The sequence below is a fragment of the Mesitornis unicolor genome, unplaced genomic scaffold (genome assembly GCF_000695765.1).
Source record: "Mesitornis unicolor isolate BGI_N332 unplaced genomic scaffold, ASM69576v1 scaffold36088, whole genome shotgun sequence".
Classification (NCBI taxonomy): Eukaryota; Metazoa; Chordata; class Aves; order Mesitornithiformes; family Mesitornithidae; genus Mesitornis; species Mesitornis unicolor.
The window spans coordinates 34847-49375 of NW_010201923.1; the positions used below are offsets into that span (position 1 = coordinate 34847).

The 14529-nt window shown below is 42.5% G+C and overlaps 1 protein-coding gene across 1 annotated transcript in view; it reads left to right on the plus strand.

Annotated features, from left to right (window-relative positions):
• TGFBR2 (transforming growth factor, beta receptor II (70/80kDa)) overlaps positions 1 to 14529 on the plus strand; it is a 30106-nt gene that overhangs the window by 9402 nt on the left and 6175 nt on the right. The window contains exons 3-4 of the mRNA XM_010190243.1: positions 4251 to 5050; positions 8988 to 9129. Of these exons, the coding sequence (XP_010188545.1) occupies positions 4251 to 5050; positions 8988 to 9129 (942 nt within the window). The remainder of the gene's footprint in view (positions 1 to 4250; positions 5051 to 8987; positions 9130 to 14529) is intronic.

Below are 14529 nucleotides of genomic sequence, written 5' to 3' on the forward strand. Positions count from 1 at the left end.
TTTCATATTTTATTGCCTAGTGTCCTGCCCAAAAATCAGTACACATGTGAGGTTCAAACTCACATTTTGCCTGATTCAGAATAATCAATTCTTCCCTGAATAAAACAGAGCAGCACTTGAACTTGCAACTCCCACACCCCAGACTAGTCCCCTCACTTCTGGAGATTCAGCATTTAAATCTCTTGCCAAATTGCAACATTTGAACAGAATTCTGTTTATGCAAAATCATTCAAAAAGTGTTAGTTTTCATTCCAGTGTGGCATTGAAACCAAACTTTGAAACCTCAGAATTGCTGCAAAACGGAGTTGTCCTCCAGTCAGCTCAAAGGGCTGCTTTGTGTCTCAGGAGCTTGCAAAATAACCAGATCACAGTCCCAGTTCTGGGCTCAGATTCTGTGCCTGTGTGTTTCCGGGTGTTTTTTAAGTTGCTAGACAAGCTCACAGCACATCAGTGTCGATATGTTTAACCTGAGTTCTGCCAGTATCAAATACATTCCTGCCCTGCTGTGTGGCTTTGACTAGCGATTGAATAGGCAGCAACTTCCAAACTCGCACAAGCACCAAGGAGCACTGCATTAGTTCTGTCAGGATTGGCTATGCGTTTGTGCTGCCCTGTGCATTAAAGTGCCAGTCTTAATTTTATTAGCATTGTTTTATTTCTTGTTTCCAAAGTTCAGTGACACCCAAATTCAATCAAAGGCACCCGATGCAACCTAAAGAATTTGTAGGCAAAGCGATGTGCTTTGAAGCTTCCCAACTGAACAGGGGCTGTACAGTGTTTCCATTTTCCTTGGCACCTGAGTCCTATTCCCTAAAGGCTAAGGTAGTGTTCAGGGTTGTGCAGATGGCTTGAGCTTAGTTTATACCGCATACAGGAAGCTTTCTGTTAGCTCAACTTCTCTATTGTTATGCTATATTAATAGGCTCTTTTGAAGCTTAAGAAAGGACTGATCCGACTAAATAATAGTTCTGGGTGGGGAAAGTTATTTAGGAGCATATTTGCAAAGCCTGAAAAGCTGTTTCATTTAACCATTTCCTTGCCTGCCTCTGCAGCCAGGTTTTGCTCATTCCAGTGCTCAGAAAGAGGAAGCTGCACTCCCATTTTTTAAATTATGGGGTTTGACTCAGAGATATTTATTTATAAGCAAATGAACATATTTATACTTGGATTCCTGCAGTCAAGCCAGAAAATGTTGGCTAGCCACTATGCAAACACACAGATATGCTCTGAATTTTGATCCTGCCCTGACTTTGGGCAAAGATTCAACAAAGAAGTACCTCAACCTTAGCTTGTCGTGCAAGGGTTGATTTTGTTCTTATATCAGCAGTCAAAATCAAAGGCAGTTCCAGAAGTTCCTTCCTCGGACAAGCCCCCAGTGCCACCAGCTCTTTGCTGGGACTGCTGTCTCCTTTGATTCTGCTGGCAGGCAGCTCAGTCCCCTCCTAGGCTCCAAGTTCAGCCTTGTCAGTCTTGACACTCAGTGCTCCCTCTTGGGTGCCTATTCTTGCACTTCCCAAGCCTTGAGCAGGACTTGTCTAAGCTCTTAAAAACTAAAAATGAACACACCCTTCTTTGTCCCTACTGCTTTAGGTGGGGATGTGCAGCTGTATGCTTTTCACTCCCTGCCTCCCTACTTCCTCCAAGGGACAATGCCAAAGCGGATGTGTCACTTTGCAGCAGAGGTGCAGGACAATACAATGCTCAGGGGAAGTGGCCAAACTGCTCAGCTTCTGCTTTGATTAAATGTTTTTTTCACTCTTTTTCGAGTGACATTTGCAACATCAACAGTTTCTCCCTTCTCCCCAGAAATCCCCCTGCACCACAAGCAGAGCTTTCTCTTGTGCAAAAAGAGGAAGAGTCAAAGGGGCTGCGAAGTCTGCTAGAGACTTCTCAGCTGTAGGCCAAAATAATACAGCCTGCTCTAGGCCATTATAGGATCGACCGGAGATCCTCACGCAGGTGGACGTAGCAGGCAAGGAGGGACAGCTTTGGGTCTGTTTCTTCTCAGAGCTGAACATGTACCCAGCTACCTCCAACTGCTTGGACTCATGGGGAGAAATTTAAAATTGATTAATACATCTTGGATTTTTTTTCTCCCTCATTTAGAAGGATATTTGTATTTCAAATATCTGAGCCACATATTGCAGTTCTATGGCAAAGAAAAAAAGGCTTAAATGTCCCTAAAGAAGCATGTTCATCTTTGTTAAAAATTATACCATATGGTATGGCTGACATATTACTCGGTTCCAAGAGCAGAGTCTAAATGTGAAGCATATTTTTCTGTGACCAAGGAAAAAAAAACAACCAAAACCCAAAAAAACCAACAGAATCTCAAACATTCATCAAAACTATTTTATCTGATCATTACGGGTCATAGTTGCGTCCATGCAGTTGTGTCCTACTTGCAGCCAAATCTCCAAAACAGCTGTGACAATGTACTCAGCTCTCCTCTACCAAGGTATTTCTCAAGTTCTTTATAAGGCAGATTTTCTGAGAGCAAAGATGCACATGGGAATAAGCAATGCAAATCTTCTGTTTACTGACAGTGACATTGGACTTTCTAAATATATTTTTCCAGTAAGGGCCATTAAAAAAAACTGGTGGATTTTTCCCCCCTTAACGTGTTGACAAGCAGAAGGAGTGCCTGTAATCTGTGATGAACTTTTAAAGTATTTTTTTAACTTAAAATTTAGAAAGTTTAAGACTTACTAACATTTGATTGCCAAGGGAAATCACTTGAGAATAAGGATTTGTGGTTTGCATAGGTGTGGAAGAAGGGATTGGCTTAAAACACACTTTTGCGTAAGTAAAGGAAATGCATTCTTTGTAGTTGCTGCTAGTGAATGCCACTGACCTGTGCTTGCTGGGAATGTCACTGCTAGAAAAGCACTTCCTCTTCTTTGAAACCCTGTAAGAGAGGCTAAGATTTAATTACTTGCTCTACATCTGATTGATGGACCTTTCAAACAGAGGAAGCACATCCTAGTTCAGGATTCAGGCCTACTTCCAAATAAAGGAGAATGTACCCTTTAGATGTCCCATCACCTCTGACTAGCTGATGGCTCCTGCTGCCTGCCAGCTAACTGTGTTTCCAATGGAAAAGTGAATCCAAGAGAAATTGGAGGGTCAGAGATACTGCTTCTTCTACCTATAAACTCTTTTCCCCCTCCACTTTCAGCACTGCTCTCATTTTGAGAGGCACAGAGTAGGGGAAACAGAGGCTTGTGGCTAATGTAGTTAGTGGCAACTTCCCTTCAGAGCTTATTAAACTTTTCCTTTTCATGTGGACTTATTTGGCCCGATACACAGAACCTGAGTCAGTGACATTTCTGTAAGCATGTTGCCAATACAAGGCACTTGCCTAGCTTTGGTTGCAGCTTCAGTTGTTTTATTCCATTTGGGTTAGACTCCTAGGGCTTCTTCCCATCAATCTCCCTCTTGGACAGATAATATAGTACAGTTGCTCTAACTCAAAGGAAGAAATAGGCTGGGAGTTTTACAGTTACATAAATTCACGCAAAAAGTACATGGGGGAGGGTGACAATTCTCAGATGTGTCACGCGTGCCTGATTGTGCCTGCAGGATTCAAACACCTGTGTACGTGCCAGTGTTTGAATTAGTTCTGGCAACACTCTCTCACATACATGAAAGTATGAGAGTGAGTTTTCTTTTTCAGATGCATATGCAGGCATATATACTGTGTCTGAGTATTGGCCTGCAGTAGTTGTGTGTGGATAGTCTTCCTGAAAATGTCTTTACATGGATCCCCTTGACATATACTGGATCTGGAGTGGTAACTGGGCAAGTGGGAATTCAAATGCTCCATCGTCTATTTATTTATCAATCCAGTTCTTAGAAAAATTTATGTGTTCCAGTAATTACTGGTTAAAGGGGCAAATCTGTCAAGAATACATCCACAGAGTAAGTGCAGGAGACTTTGGCTGTTGTATTCAGGAAAGTGAAAGTTTCATCCATAATGTATTAAGAGCCTGAGAGAAGAACAAAGCTATTAAATTACATTAGGTTCTGGCTTTTTATAAAATAAGCAAACAAGGAAGTCCTGGTAAGTGGAGGCTTAATACAAAACAACATTCTGAGGTAAGAAAGCAGTGATAATTTCTATTATTTACTGTTAGTGGAAGAGATTCTGTATTGCACTCTGCATAAAAATTATAATTATTGACAACCTCCTATGTACATAAAGCTATGATATAATTAAAAGTATGTTTGCCTTCTATTCTTCTTTACAGATGACCCTCATAAGCCAGAGGAGAAAGATGAAATTTCCCAAGTCACAATCATAAGTCTTGTCCCATTACTGGTGATTTCTGTTGCTGTGATTGTTATCTTTTACGCTTACCGCACTCATAAGAAGAGGAAGCTCAACAAGGCATGGGAGAAGAATGTTAAGCCCAGAAAACATAAGGACTGCAGTGATGTTTGTGCCATTATGTTAGATGATGACCGCTCAGACATCAGCTCTACATGTGCCAACAACATCAACCACAACACAGAATTGCTGCCCATTGAGTTGGACATTGTTGTTGGCAAAGGAAGGTTTGCTGAAGTGTATAAAGCCAAATTGAAGCAAAACACATCAGAGCAGTATGAAACTGTGGCAGTCAAGATATTTCCCTATGAAGAATATGCCTCCTGGAAGACTGAGAAAGACATTTTTTCGGATGTAAACCTTAAGCATGAGAACATCCTCCAATTCTTGACAGCTGAGGAGCGTAAGACAGATCTTGGGAAACAGTATTGGTTAATCACTGCCTTCCATGCTAGAGGAAACTTGCAGGAATACCTCACACGGCACATTATCAGCTGGGAGGACCTCTGGAAACTGGGTGGATCCTTGGCGCGAGGGATCGCCCATCTGCACAGTGATCACACGCCCTGTGGTCGCCCCAAAACACCTATTGTGCACAGAGACCTAAAGAGTTCCAACATCCTGGTGAAAAATGATTTAACCTGCTGTCTCTGTGACTTTGGGTTATCCCTGAGGCTGGACCCTTCTCTGTCTGTGGATGACTTGGCTAACAGTGGGCAGGTAAGATAAAAGTTTGAAGAAGGGGGGAGGGTGCGTGTCGTACCAGTTGTTGTCTCAGTTCCTGGGCTGAAAAGAGGAATAATTCTATGTTGCCATATCTACTTAAAATCTTACAAAAAATAAAGTGACAGTATTTATCAACAAGGAGCCTCTAAACATTAAAGCTACAGTAAGAAACATGCAATGATTGTTTTGTTATGATCAGAGCTGCATAGGTATATGATGCAATTATCCTCTTTATACACTCATACAAAGCGTGTATGATCTTGTTAGCTGCTCTTTGTGGTGCTGCTGCAATGCACACACATGCACACATCCCACAAGGATGTACTTCTCATTGTGACGTTGTGGCACATGTTTTAATGCATGACGGCATTGTGAGTTTGTGTCAGTAGACCTGCTTGTGCTGTACCCCAGCATATATGAAGTCAGTTTTCTGTCCTTGAGAGGCGTAAGCACGTAACTAGAGTGATAGATAATCACTTTAAAAGGCCAAAATTAAACTTGTTTAAGATTACGGCACAAATGCAAGCAAGTGCAAGAATCTCAAATTAAAGTAATTGCCACGTAGTTTTTTCTATTAAGTATCATGGATATAATCTACTTCACAAGGATGCCAGAAGGATGTATCTGAATCCTTTGAGGATGAAATTTTTCAAGTCACTCTCTAAGTATTGGCTCGTCTAATGAAAACTTCTACAGTATAAATTCAGATCACGTGTTAATGAATTCATAATTATTTAATTATATATATCTATAAATGTATTTTTATATTTATATTTTCATGCATAGGTCCTACTCAAATCCTGACCATTTACACTGACTTTTATTTCACACAAAACTAATATTTTGGGTTAGAAAGTTTCAGGGACAGTTCTTCAGTCAGAAGTGCTCCACTGAGTTCATGGGAGCTTTGCTGTTGTTTATCTAATGAAGATTTGTCTTTGAAAGTCTCCTTAGTGAGAGACAACTGTCCTGATCTCATTTTGAGAGAGTTTATTAACCAGCACCGGGAGTAATGATAATCAAGGAAGCTGGATTTAAAATAATACAAATGCCACTCACAGTAACATATCATTTCTTTCCAGCATGCTAGATGTTTTTGGGAGTTCAAGGAAGTTGTATCGTAGTGCATAAGACTGGCTCTGTTTGGAATAAAGTGAAAACAGAGTATTCAGCAGTGTTAGGCAGGGGCTGTGAAACTCAAACCAACTCAACTGACTTTGGTTGCTTAAAGCCACCCCATGCTTCAAGCTGATTTCTCTGGCATTGCTCACAGACACTTGGAAGTAGAAGAGCAGCATTGACACTGCCACTTCCACAGTCCTCACTGACACAGATGACAAAGTGCAGTGCTGACCAAAGCAGAGCGCAGCTTTGGAATTGGTGTCCTTGGGTGCTGGTGTTGAGGCCCCATATTTTATTTTGCTTAGCTTCATTGAATCTGTTTGGGGGTGACCCAGCTAGTGTTGTTCTTCTCTTTGACAAGGAGTATGATGGTGTTAAGTGACTCCACTTCAACCTCCACCTTGTTTCTTCTGGGCACACAAGCACCACCCACTTAAATTCCCCAACATGCCAACTTCAGTGCTGTAGCTTTTGCTAAAGGGGTCTTGATACAGGATTTGCCTTATGCATAATTTCTAAACTTTACCCTTTGACTCAAACCCTTCCCACCAGGAGACCCAATTTTTAAAAGTATATAATGGAGCTCTGACCCAGTGACCTTAATTTTAATTCAAGAAAACCTCTAGCTTCCTGTGAAATAAATAAAAGAGTATAAGTATTTTACCGTTTTTCTAGGTAGCCTTAGGCAGTAATATTCAAGGCAAGTTGTTGGGGTTACAAAACCATCTTCTTTCCCAACTACTTTCCATATCATGTAACCTTTTCCTGTACCATAGATAATCCTTTGCTAGAAGTTTTGGAGAAGCAAGAGCTGAAAGCAGACTGGTTTTAGCAAAGACAAAGCATATCCAGACTGCAGAGGGACAACCAACTCTGAATTGCTGGAGTTTAGATGCCTGAAATGCCTTTGAGACTCAGGACTCAGGTTTCCACAAGATACAGGAAAAATATTTTTGACCCAAAGACCTAATAATCCATATGCAGATAAAAGGACACAAGCAGTGTGGAACACATGATAAATCCTAAGCAGGATGGAAATAGGATTGATTTGATACCATTCTTCAAACTATTTTACATTTTCTCTGTATTTCCCACTTTATTTTTTTGGTTATAGGGTTTGATCCTCCATTGTTGAGTAAAGCTGCAAAGTTGAGTAAAGCTGCAAAGTTGAGTAAAGATAATTTTTACTGCTGCGAAGAGGGTGTGAAATGCCAGACCAGAACAGCACTTTGTGACAATGTTAATAATCTGTATTTAGGCACCATTAGCTCTTTGTAAAATCAGTAGGATTTGGGGCTGTGGGACTTTGGGCCATAGTGTACAGGTAACCCTTCTTAAGATTTGGGTGGGATCTGGTTGGGGAAGCAGTTGTGTGTTGAGGAATAAATGGGAGGCATAAACATCCTCTGCTGCAGAGCTTCCATATGTTCATGTTCTGTGGGGGAGGGAGATGCTGGTCAACTCAGTGGGGCTGAGACATGATTGTCCCAAGTACCTGTTCAGTACATGGCTGTTGCTCACATGCTTGGCATTAAATTCATCACAGAGACCAGGTAACAGGGAATTTAACTTTGGGACTGATCGCACAGTTTTGAGGTTTTTTCTGTCCTACAAAATATCCTACATTTAGATATTTTTGACACAGAAATTCTCTGCTGTTGTAGCGTCCTATGACAAAGCTATGTCCTTGATCTTTCCTCCTGTCTCCTTACGGTGCATTGCACTTTTTGGGGAACTTACCATTTGCCCTGAGCCTGAGGTGGTAAGACATGTTTACAGAAGCTTGTAAAATGGAAGTCGTAGGGCTCGCTCAGGGACTGTACATTTATTGTCTGGCTGCCTGCAATTGCAGACCCAGCAACTGAAATGATCTTTCGCAGTCCTGCTTGCCGCTGGGCTCTGGAGTGATTGCTGTAGTGCAGTCTACAAATAGCTCATTTGAATCACAAGCCCTTCTGCATCACCTACTTGTGCTTGTTCATCTCCAGGATTAACCAGTCTCCAATCTGAAACTGTCTTTGCCTGATCAAAGACATACTATGTTTGCGGCTTTTCAAGGGGGCTAAATTTTTTATGCCTACTCCGTGAAGAGTTTGTCATTTGAGAGCAACTGTTGAGTGATCCCAAAATTCTTCCTCAAATCCATTCTTGTGATGAAAACAGACATTTAAACTTTGCCTTTTGTAGTGCAGGGTCATAATCTAGATCTCAGCAAAGCTGCTAAAATCATTGCTGAAAATTGCTCAGTACGAATAAAGTTTATGAGAATGGCTTTTCAAACAAAGGGGACGATTTTTGGTTTCAATTCAAATGTGTGCTTCTGCATTCAGTATTTGTGTATTGGCTGTCTTCTGCCAGGCCTGCATTTGCCACTTTCCTTTTAAGCCTCCCCTGAAAAGAAACAGCTAACACTGTAATATGCAACACACAAGAATACAATGTGTTTCGCTCATCCGAAAGACACTCAGTCAGCGGCGATTGCTTCAGGCCCAAAGGGCAGAGTTTATCTGTGAACAGCAACAGAGTGAGAAAGCTTGTTTGTGTCAAAATAATTTGCTTAAGGAACTAAAAAAGGCTTCTTTTCTTTTTTTTTTTTCTTTACAAAGGGAGGTGCAAGTAAGTTGGTAGTCAGGACAATGCCAGATTTCCCTGGCAGCAGAAAACACAATCTGTGCCAAGTATGGCCTGAATTTTTGGATCCATGTCAAATTGCACTGTTTCTGTGAAAGCTGAAGTTAAATCACAGGAGAATCCAAAACATGAATTACAATTTCAGCTCCTGAGCTCCCTGCAATCTCCTCTCCCGTAGGTTGGCACAGCAAGGTACATGGCCCCTGAGGTTCTGGAGTCCAGGATGAACCTGGAAAATGTGGAGTCCTTCAAACAAACAGATGTATACTCCATGGCTTTGGTCCTCTGGGAAATGACATCTCGCTGTAATGCTGTTGGAGGTAAGTGCCATCAGTTTTCTTCTCTCCAAAAATATGTTTGGGCAGACCTGCTCTTGTGGTTGGTTGGGGAGGGGATGGTTCTTTTAACTCTCACCAATTGTTCTAGTGTACCTGGATGCTGTAAAGGAACAGGCCTTCGGTACTATGAGAGGCACATATGCAAGAGCAGGTTTGAAGGGCAAGAACCTGAGAGCACAAGAAATTTGATTCTCGATTCATGTAAGGATAAATCTGCTGTTAGGCAGACCACTTTTAAAGATAATTAATGTCTGTTTTTTTCCTATAACATCTTGAGTAGCCATTGATTGACTCAGTCTGGTTGACCTGACCCAAAATGATTGGAAACATAAGACAATTTGAAATATTAAGACCAAGAAGTGATAGTTGCCTCCCATTTGCTTTCATGGAATGTTAATTCTGAAACCTAATGAGGGCCAGTTAAGTGTCACATTTACTAATTGGTCATTTCAGTAAGAGCCATCATAGAGATACAGAAACCTTCCTGCTCTTCCAAAATCCCCAGGTGCTGCTCATAATTTTTGTTGCAAGAGATCATCCATATGAGAAATCAAGGGATGCTTGTTGTATGAAGTGCAGTAACAAAATAAAAATGATTGGAACTGACTATCAGAACAGCTCCAGGAAGAACTGCTGTGCTGTTCATATTCAGAGTTTGTTAACTGAAACAAAATCTCCATTTCTGCTTTGCCTAAAGCTGCCCCAGAATTCCCAGTGCACAACACTGGTATGTGCTAGAAATCAGAAAAGTTGCTGTTGATATAGCTGCATTACATATTGCCATGTTTGAAAGTTTTCACCTTACTTCAGGGACTAAAATGAGACCAAGTTACATATAAAATTCTTCATTCTGCTGGTATTGTCTGTTATTCATTCTAACAAAAACTGCTGCACAGTCCAGGGCTCTCACAGGCAGTCTGAGGAGTGGGGCTGTAGAAAGTAACACCAATGTGGATATTATAGTAGATATGCAACTAGGATTTGATTTGTTATGTTACCCTTCTTCCAAAACCACAGAGGCTCCCTTTTCATCGGACTTGGCAGGGTTGTATCTCAAAGGGCTGCCACAGAGACAGGACAATCTTGCAGGCTAGAGCACTACAGTATGGGGAACATAATGTGCAGGGGGGAAACCAATGTCCCATGGGAAGATGTGCATAGCTGCTCCTTGTTTCTCTGCTAACATCTGTGGGACACCACAAGAGCGTCCATGGAGGTCTCTGAGGCCACTCTGCACAGCAGCCGTGTGGCTGCATCCTGGTGTCCATGTGCAGGCTGGAGGAATGCCTCCACCTTAGTCTGCTCCTATGTCTGACCAGCATTTAGCCTTGCTGGATGGACTGGACTGTGGGCAATAGCTTTGCCCCTGTTTGCACCTTGTTGGGAAAGCTACAAGTGACTATGTGTGCAGACAGCTAGTGCTATCATAATAACAAGGAAAAAAGTATTTTCTAGTCAAACATTTCAGGGAAAAAACATTCGGTGTTTCAGGAACTGAACCTCAGTCTGGCATATTCCAAGGCAAACCTTCCACATTTAACTGTCATGGTTGTGCCTGTTTCTAAATGCATTGGCACAACCTCAGCCTTTAGTTAGCACTTTGTAAATGTGGCTGAGGAGATTTAAAACCTGAGAAAAAGGATCTTTGCCCTGTCTCTTGAGGTCTCTCTGTTTCTTGCATTTAGGAGCTCACCTTATTAATATAAATATGAGCTGTTCACTGTGAAGTCTTTTATCTGTGCTGATCCCTTCCTGTTCATATTTGCTGAGTACAGGAAAATGGAGATTGTGGCAAGAGAAAACCTTATTGCTGCTCTTCTCAGAAGACAACTGCCTAAAAGAGGATATAAAGGGAGTTTCATAAGGAAGGAAAATCACCAGCGTGTTTAGCTAGAAGTGACCGACCAATTATAATCTTGAGAAGAAAAGCTTAAGTCATTTCAGGAAAAGGAAAGATTTCTCTGGCCCAGCATCCCCTTTGCTTTCAAGGTGGAGCTTAACCCCCACCCACATCCTGATTTTTCCCTATTCATTCATCCTCATCTTCAGAAACACATTTCTTGAATTTCATTTCCCTATTTCAGTTATCTTTCCAGGGACTGAAGTCCCCAGCAAAACCACAAGAGTACTTGGGCAGATCTGTGTGTGGGGGGAACTTAGGCTTAGTCTCTTCATCCAGAGCAGTTAAATACAACTCCTAGGATGTAGCTCCTTTAACTTGTCACTGGCACTGAGTTGCAGCAGCATTGCACAGTTTCTCTCATTTCCTTCTTAGATTTTCCCCTGGTTCGTGCAGCCTGGCTATCTTTACAACCAGCTGGTGAAATACCCTTGCAGTGATTCATGACTGCAGCTCCCCTCTCTGCTTTCTCTCTCCATCTGTTACTTGTGAGACTCCCTCCTCTCCTTGCAGCCTTCCTGAGGAGCTGCCTCCGCTCACGCAAACCCCTCTTTTCTTTGTAAACTGTTAGGCGCTGAAAGAAGTGACCTCCCATATATATGCTGGAGTAGGCTGAGCTGATTACAGCCAGCCTTTCCAAAGGAGCCTAAAAGATGTAGGCACCGTCTTTATGGGGCAGGCTTGACTGTGGTGTCACCTCCCTGTCCCTAGTGTGGTACTTTAGAGGACAGGAGGGGCAGTCTAAGCTGAGCCAGTGGCATTAGCAAATTTAATTAGGGAGGGAAGCATGGGGAGGAGGGAGGGCGCTAATTGCCATTCAGCCACATAAAGGTACAGCGACTTATTTCTTTTACAAAGAGAGCTCTCAGGATTCATTTGTCATCATGCAGGTGTTCAGTGAGTGTGGGAGGCAGTGGAGGCAGGTCCTTTCACTACGGCAGCTTTGTCAAACAGTCTCCACGCTATACCAGACCTTTTCAGTCAGCGGACGTTTAAACAAAAATACCCAGCAGCATAATCCATACTGTGAGACTGCTGTAGTAAATAAGCAGGTGGGGATCGGCTTTTGAGAAAGGCCATGCTGTTCATTGTTACTTTGTTGTGCTAAATATGGAGAAGCAGAAATGGGGCACGAGGGAAAGGGAGACAGAGGCAAAGATCGAGTTTGAGTGATTTTTCACCAGAGTATAATTTAAGAGGCATATTTAGAAACTCAGCAATACTACTTTGGGGAGAACTTCAACTGCTCCACACTGCCGTTAACTTGGTATTTCATTCAGAGCAACAGCTGTGCACCAGATGCTGCATGTTGCAAGAAATATAATTTTCATCTCAACCACTTGCTTTCAGAGCGACACAGCTTTGGCGACTGAGGCAAGTATAATTTCTCTGACAGCCTCCTAGAAAGAAAAGAAAACCATCTGTTTTGTATCGGGGCTGCTAACGGGTGGGGGACTGGTGAGGGTGGCAGGGGAGAAAGAGAGGAAAGGGAACTTCTGGATACACAGGGCTGGTAAAGAGGGAGAAGAGAAACCCCTCAGAAAATTATGATGTTGCTCTTAAACTGCCTGAAGTCGTGGCTGGCTTCAGTATAGCAGCAGGGCTTTGTTTGAAATGGCAACTTTGCTTTACCAGAGCGGTGTTTAATATGAATAAAATCACTGTTTGAACTTATGCTTACTTGGAAAGAGTCAGCCAAGAGCCACAGTTTGGTAACCAAACGTTTGTGCATCCTGTACCTTGTGAAATGCTCAGTTTTCCTCATATTGACATGGAGAGGTGACAGTTTCTGGTGGCAGGGAGCATTTTGATAGCCTGTACAGTGGGGCTGTGCCTGCGCATTGGGCCCTGAGGTAGCTGCAGCTGGGGCCTGTTTTAAACCTCTACTTCTATGGAGTGGAGCCCAATTATGACACCTCTGCACTGCACTGGCTTGTGGTAGCACATAACCTCAAGCTGGTATATACACACAGTGCAGCGTCATCCCCTGACAGTAACTCATGTCTTAGAAATTCTCGAAGTCTCACCACAGTACTACACGTAAGGTAGCAAGTGCTGTCCTTGAACAAGCCCAGGTAGCAGTAGATAAGGTCACTGCACTATGGTCCATGGGTGCTAATGTGCTCTGTGTTCCTCTGCCTCCCCACCTCAGGGTCCAGCACACAGTGCCTAAACAGCCCATAACTGTACACTGATAGCAGAGCTCATGCACTCCCAAACGTTTGGAATGGTGGCTCCGTCTCTGATCATCAGATGTGAAGTCACATAAAAGGCATCTGTGCAAGGGAAACTGCATAGTGACTTCACCCATCCCATCCCAACACACCGTCACCCTTCCCAGCAGGCATTGGTATTCTGAAAGAGTAGAATGGGAAATCCTAAGGAAAATGTGAAGTAAGCATTTGTCAGCTCCTTAAACTTGGCCATGAGGTGGCTTTTGAACCTCTGCTTTGTGCATTATTATCCCTTTGTGCCACAGCTAAGTAGATCCACCACCCAAATTCCTTTAACATGAAGAAAGACACAAGCTGCACACCCACATGGGTGCATGTGTGTGTGCGTGAGCTGTCACAGTAGCTCTGCCATTGATTGATTTATCCCTTCTGTGGCTCTCCTCTTGTAAACTCTAAATGGAGGGGCATTTCAAAAGGACCTAAAAGTTCCCAAACACAAGCACACTGCTGTGGACTGTGCTTCACAACTGATTTTTGCTGGCCTTCTGTCGCCTTGTTCCTGCTTTGATTGTGCAATTCAGCTTTCATCTTCCAGGATGAGAAGCTGTCCCACAGAAATCAGTAAGACCGATGACATGAGGGAGTGTTGACAGAGTTTGCTGCTATCCTGTTCTGACCCAAAGGAAGAGAATTTCACTGCAAAGAGCTTAGAGTAGAAAAAGATCACATGAGCAAGGCGTATTTGTCATGAGGAAGCCATGGCCAGATTCTCCAAACCATTCATCAGGCACAATAAATAGATTTTCAATAATGTCTCTGTTTGGGGCTAAAAATCTAGTTCCGGCCTTTCTGCGAGTTATGGCCAGGCCAATGTCAAAGGAAACCAGAAGTACAGCAATTATTAGTGCAAGGTAGCTCACAATCATAAAGATTAAACGCTGGATGTTAAAGTTGAAGGAACTCTGCCGTTACTGAATCCTAAATGTGCTGTACTTCATGGTGCCTGAGGTATATATGGTACTTCAGCCAGTAGTCATTTTTAGTGACTGATTGGTCTAAAAACAATCAAAAGAAACATATAGGGCATGAAAAATAGATTCAGCATCTGTATACTGCCATGCACAAGCGGCTAGGCACAAACATCTTAACCTACCTCAAATTGACATCTGTTACATCTACTGTAGCATGTCAACATGATCTACGAATAACCCCAGCTATTACTGCAAAATGTGTCTGACACCTGAGATCCCACAGCATAAGGATGATTTACTGCAGGAGGATTCAATGGGCTTTTCTTTCGAAGGGAAA